This window comes from Microtus pennsylvanicus, chromosome 1 (assembly GCF_037038515.1).
Source record: "Microtus pennsylvanicus isolate mMicPen1 chromosome 1, mMicPen1.hap1, whole genome shotgun sequence".
In the NCBI taxonomy this organism is placed as follows: Eukaryota; Metazoa; Chordata; class Mammalia; order Rodentia; family Cricetidae; genus Microtus; species Microtus pennsylvanicus.
In genome coordinates this window covers 137,178,457-137,184,649 of record NC_134579.1, presented here as the reverse complement: position 1 = coordinate 137,184,649, position 6,193 = coordinate 137,178,457, and the positions used below count along the sequence as shown (strand labels likewise).

At 48.5% G+C, this 6,193-nt stretch overlaps 1 protein-coding gene across 5 annotated transcripts in view; it reads left to right on the top strand.

Moving 5' to 3' along the window:
* The first annotated feature begins 38 nt into the window (after positions 1 to 38).
* Positions 39 to 6,193, top strand: part of C1H19orf47 (chromosome 1 C19orf47 homolog) — a 30,021-nt gene continuing 23,866 nt past the window's right edge. For 2 of the 5 annotated variants that reach the window (XM_075987529.1, XM_075987508.1), the window contains exons 1-3: positions 39 to 131; positions 3,395 to 3,516; positions 5,537 to 5,588. In XM_075987529.1, coding sequence (XP_075843644.1) covers positions 3,472 to 3,516; positions 5,537 to 5,588 — 97 coding nt within the window. In that variant the 5' untranslated portion in view covers positions 39 to 131; positions 3,395 to 3,471. Of the gene's footprint in view, positions 132 to 2,317; positions 2,434 to 3,394; positions 3,517 to 5,443; positions 5,589 to 6,193 lie in introns of those variants that run through there. The other 3 variants (XM_075987522.1, XM_075987501.1, XM_075987514.1) reach the window with 2 other exon arrangements.

Genomic DNA, 6,193 nt, shown 5'->3' with positions numbered 1-6,193 from the left:
GCCAGTCAGATCCGGTATCAAGGACAGGACTTCCGGGGCGGGCGGCCCAGGCGGTGGGAGGAGTGGCTGACGGTTGGCGCGACCCGGAGGGCGGGCAGGCGGCTCTCGGGGGTGCGGGCCCGCGGGGCCAGGTGAGGTGCGGGCCTGGGTGGCGGGACTGGGTTGGAGGAGGCTGGGGATGGAGATGCAGAGTGATCAATGGTCTGGAGTCCCAGTGCGGACCACACTGTACGACCAGATAAGTGATTTCTTTTTCCGAGTCTCAGTTTCCTCTTCTGTACAATGGGGCCCGAAGCAAACTGTAATACCCTTTTAATGGAACGTCAGCTCGTGCACGCCACGACTGCTCCCAGAGCTCCCGTCGTTGCTCTTCCATCCTTGTTAGAACTGATGATGGGTACCTGCGCGGGAGATGGCCGGGCTAGCAGGGTTCGAATCTCAGCTCCCTGTGCAGCACTAGGACTGTGTCTTTACCTCTCGGAACCCTAGTTTTCTCTGCACAATGATAGTCTCGGCTTCGTAGGTTCATCGTGCAGGTTTTGATGAATGTCTTTGGCAAACCAAGAGCTCAGTAGATTGGGATTGTAGTAGCTGGGAGTCCCAACAAAATTCAAGAGAAGTCCAGAGAAAGCAAGGAAACAGCCGGGAAGATCGACACCCTGATATTTGCCGAGTATTGAAGTAGAGATTTAAAGTACTAACAGATGCATGTTCCTCAATTTAAAAGGGGAAATTTACATCGTTATCCTACTTGGGAAATTAACATTGCTTGCCAGGAGAAGGAAAACTTAACTTAAAATACAATAGTAATAGACCAATCTCTTCAGTGTGGGCAGTAAATGAAAGATATTTGAAAACTGGACGATTTATTTATTTATGAGACTGAGTTTTTCTTTTTCTTTTTCTTTTTTTTTGGTTTTTTCGAGACAGGGTTTCTCTGTGTCTTTGGAGCCTGTCCTGGAACTAGCTCTGTAAACCAGGCTGGTCTCGAACTCACAAAGATCCGCCTGCCTCTGCCTCCCGAGTGCTGGGATTAAAGGCGTGCGCCACCATCGCCCGGCTCTTTTTCTTTTTTTTAAGATTTATTAATTTATTATGTATGTATCCCTGCATGACAGAAGAGGGCACCAGACCTCATTACAGATGGTTGTGAGCCACCATGTGGTTGCTGGGAATTGAACTCAGGACCTTTGGAAGAGCAGGCAGTGCTCTTAACCACTGAGCCATCTCTCCAGCCCAGAGACCGAGTTTTTCTATGCAGCCCTGATGATTTCTTTCTTTATTTATGAGGCCGAGTTTTTCTATGCAGCCCTGATCATTATTTATTTATTTATGAGACCGGGTTTTTCTATGTAGCTCTGGCTGTATTGTAACTCAGTAGACCAAGCTAGCTTCCAGTTCACAGAGATCCACCTGTCTCTGCCTCTGCCTCTACCTCCCAAGTGCTGGGATTAAAGGTGTGATCCACAATGTCCGGCTGGCTAAATAGTCATACTTGGTGCCCATCTCACACCTGTATGCAACTAACATTGGGTTAGGTCCACAACTCACTAGTTTAGTTAAGATTTAACTTAATATACTTACTATGTGCCATACATAGTTGTAGGAACTTTGAGTTTGCACATTCTATCCCCCTAACACCTTTTTAATTTTTTAATTAATTAATTTTTTTTTTTTAAGATGGTTTCTCTGTGTAGCTTTGGAGACTGTCCTGGAACTTGCTCTGTAGACCAGGTTGGCCTCAAACTCAGCGATCTGCCTGCCTCTGCTTTCCAAGTGCTGGGATTAAAGGCGTGCGCCACCACCACTGGGCTTAAAATTTCTAAAAAGATAGGTTTTATTGTGTGGATGTGTGTGTTAGGTCAGAGGAAAACTTGACCTGGTGGCCTTTGTCTTTAAAGACTGCGGGATTTGTGTGGCGATTAGGACAGCCTTTGAGAGCCAGTGCTCTCCATTGCGTGGGATGGGACTCCTGTGGTCTGAGTTGGAGGCAGGCAGGCCCCCTTGAGCAGGTTATCTTATCTTTTTTTTAAGTGTTTGCTAGGCACGTGCTCCGCCATTGAACAGTTTCCCAGCCCTGGACTTTTTGAGGTAGGGTCTCTTTGTGTAGCACACCTGGCCTGGAACTCAAAATTTCAGCCTCAGTTTCCGAGTTTTGGGATTACAGCTGCCTGCTGGTGTGATGGGTAGCAATACCATCGTTTAGATGGCTTTGAGAGGTGAGTCCCAGAAAAGTATAGCAAAACCAGACCTCGGTTTAAGCTCCCCGCCCCCTCTCTTTACTTCTCCACTCCTCTTGGTTTCTTTGAGACTGGGCCTTGGTATTTAGCCTTGGCTGTCCTCAAATTCTTGGAGCTTCTACCTCAGCCTCCAATACCATGCTCTTGATTCAAGTCTCCTAAGGACATAAAAGCATCTGGACTCTTGTAAATGGTAATTCCTTGAGTTTTAAACATGTTAATTTTGTCAATTTTCACTATTCAGAAAGAGATGAACTTGTAAAATATTAATCTGTGTGTGGGCCCATGCTCATTTCTGTGTATGCTCATGTGCAGGTGTGCGTGTGTGTGTACATGCCTGTGGATGCCAACCCAGTCCTTCTTTACCTTACGTTTGAGTCAGGGTCTCTCATTCAATGTGCAGCTCATGCATTTGGGCAGACAGGCTGGCCACTGAGCTCCAGGGATCCTCCTGTTTTCCCCTCCTCCATGCTTGGCTTTATAAGAAGTAGGTGGTGGGGATTTGAACTCAAATCTCATGCACAAGACTAACTGAGCCACCTTCCCAGCTGGGGAGATGAACTTTTTAAAAAGAGGATTCATTTATTTTTCTGCATATGTGTATTTACCGGCCTGTGCATATTTGCACCATACGCATGCCTGATGTGCTGGGAGCCCATGCTGTCGGATCCCCTGGGACTGAAGTTACAGGTGGCTGTGGCCTGCTGTGTGAGTACTGGGAACCAAACCAAAGCAAGGAGCTGTGTTAACCCCTGAGCCACCTCCCTGGCCCCTGGAAATGGATTTTTAAGATAGTAGGGAGAAGAAGCTCTGTGCCTGGAAGATAGAGGCAGAAAGATGATGAATTCATGACCAGTTTGACTAATTCAGGAGACCCAGTTTCACCAAACTAAAATAGGCAAAATGGTGTTAGGGAGCTGAAACTGAGTTGACAGCGACTTCACTGCCCTAGGGAATTCTGGTTTAGGATTAAGTGAGGCTTTCCAAGGAAAGGTTGGTTATGCCTGCTGTGTAGCAGTCCCTCGGTCTCCAGTCAATGGCCTGACCTGAGTTCAGTCCTGGTTCTGTGGCGAACCTGCTGTGTTTTCTTGGGCTTACCATGCTCTCTGTCTTTAACTTTATTTCCTCTTTTTGCTCATTTTTCTTCCTCCCAGGCTCACCATGCAGAACCACTGAGATGTGCATATTCCCAGTTCCTGGCACAGAGTAAACACTCGCGAGGACCTGCTCCATGGGCTTCGGAATCAGAGAGAACTCGCTTCGGAATCTCAGAAAGGTCAGAGTACATATGACACTTGGCAAGTGACTGTTCCTTGCTGAGTCAGTTGTGGTTTTAATTGACGAGAACAGAACTAATAATAGTCTTCCCCTGTGAGGCTGTTGGAAGGCATCTTTGTGGTGCTCTGACCTGGTGGCTACTTGGTGCTTGGTATGTGACGTGTCCTGACTTTCTCAGAGATGTTTCTTGAACTGTTCTTGGTGTCAGATCCAGAACTTGCTGTATAGGAAGGCTAGCCTTGAACTTCTGATCCCAAGTGCTGGGACTGCAGGTGTGTGAACCTGGTGTGTATGGTGCTGGTGATTGAGCCCAGAGCTCATTTGTGCTAGGCAAGTACTCACCCAATGAATTACCCCTGTAGCCCCACCTACTTATCGAGACTGGGTCTTGCTATACAACCCAGGCTAGCCTTGAACATGCTATGTAGCTTGGGCTGGCCTCCAAAGCTCTTCAACCTCCTTTAAACAATTGATCATCTCAGTGAAAACTGGTTTTCCATTCCTTTGGAGCCTCTTGGGGTCTGGTACCCCCTTCCAGTCTGGCTCTTAAGCACACTGGAGGAGCTTCTGGCTTAGGGCACTAGACTCATTGTCCCCTTTTCTGGAACACTCTTCCTCTTAAAGAACCACACACTCACTGACCTCCCCCAGGTCTCTACGTGACATCTCAGTCTTGGCAGATCAGCCTCTTGGAATGGCTCCCGCCCTTCCCCGGCCATCCATGCTTTCTCCACAGCCACTGCCTTTCTAGCTGTTTGGTTTGCTGTCTGTCCCCTGCTTCTCTGCCCCCAATTGGGCTCCATGGTTTTGTCCTCCTCGGGATGGTGAAGTATCTTCCACATTGAAGGTTCTTGGGAAACCTGTTTGTTTATTTATTTATTTATTTTGCTGAGGACCAGACCCAGCCTTGTATACGCTAGGCCAAAATTTTGTCACTGAGCTACATACCAACTAAATCTTTTGTTTTATGTTTGATGCAGAGTCTTATGTATCCTAGGCTGGCCTCGAACTCATTAGCCTCCTGTCTCAAGTCTTCTGAATGCTGGGATTTCAGACACTCTACCCTGCCTAGTTTCTGTCTTATGTTTGAGAAAGAGCCTCACACTGGATATGGTGGCATACTTATTTAGTCCCAGCAATGTGGGGTGGGCAGAGACGGGATCTCTGAGTTCAAGTCCAGCCTGTTCTACAGACTGAGTTCTAGCACAGCTAGAACTGTCAACATCCAAACAAACAAATAGAAAAGGTCTTGTTTGTAGCCTGGGCCATCTCCCTGCCTCAGTTTCCTGTGGCTGACTTAGGGAGTTTCCTTTGAGCTGTGAGTGGGTCCATATGCTTGGATTTGGGGCCACTATTCCAGCTGGACCTGTCATGGTATGAGGAATGGAAGCTTGGACATTGGCCTTCTGTGCTGGTACCTTTATGTCAACCTGCCAGGGTCATCTGGGAGGAGGAATCTCAATTGAGAAAATGCCTGCATAAAATTAGCTTGTAGGCAAGTGTGTGGTGCATTTTTTTCATTGATGATTGATGTGGGACGGCCCAGCCATGGTGGTGTGTGGGTGGTGCCATCCCTGGGCAGGTGGTTGTGGGCTTACAAGAAAACTTGACTGAGCAAGCCATGGGAGCAAGCCAGTAAGCAGCACCACTCTGTGGCCTCTGCATCAGTTCCTGCCTCCAGGTTCCTTCCTTGAGTTTGTGCCCTGACTTCCCTCTAAGATGGACTACAAGCTGTAAGATGAAATAAACCTTTTCCTCTCCAGGTTGCTTTTTGTCCTAGTGTTTATTACAGCAATGGAAAGCCTAGCTAGGACACCATCTTTGAGCTCCTCCCCAGGCAGAGCCGATAGCTGCTATGGCAGCTCTGTCCCAGGCTGACATCCTGCCAGCTGCTTCAGGCTATTCTTGGGTCGTGAGCCCCTAGTCCAGGAATGCTCCTCTGGCAGGCAGGCCGGCAGCACCGGGAGCCTCAAACTCTCTGTGGGTCGACAAATGGGACCTCTCCTTCTATCTTCCAGGCTCCAGGAAGCAGAGTCAAGGCCAGGGAGACGATGGTCTCAGTGACTATGGGTGAGTCTGGTTTCCCTGCAGGGCCCTTGTGCCCTCCTTTCTGGGGGTATGGTCTGGGTATAGAAAGATGAAGCAGGAAGGTTGGAAACAGGCAGGAACAGCTGTGCTCTCCTGAGGTGGGGGCGGGGCTGGAGCCTGGCTGTGTTCTTCCTGAGTTGGGCCTGCTGCGTTAGGAGTTTGGCCTGGAGAACTTCGTAAGACCCTCTGGTCCATGCTCCACCTGGCCTGCTAGAGCCTCAGTTTTTCTACCTGTGAGTTAGAGATGGTAATCCTGCCACCTGGTTTGAAGAGATTACCGTATGTAGAATCTTGAGTGCATTCCTCAACAGATGTTATTTGTGCTTGCTGCGAGACAGCCCCAGATTATCTCTCTTCTCTCTTTCCTGAGATACAGGCTCAGGCTAACCCACTACTCCTGGAGCCAAGGGTGACCTTGACCTCTTTTCCTTTCTGCCTTTTCCTCCAGTGCTGGGCTCATAGGCACTACCACCAGCCTGGTTAGCTTACTTGCTCCTTCTCTTGCTCTTAGTTTTTTTGGTAGGGGAAGACATAGTCTCCATATGTGTCCCAGGCCACTTTCAGTCTTCCTGCCTTAAGCTCCTGAG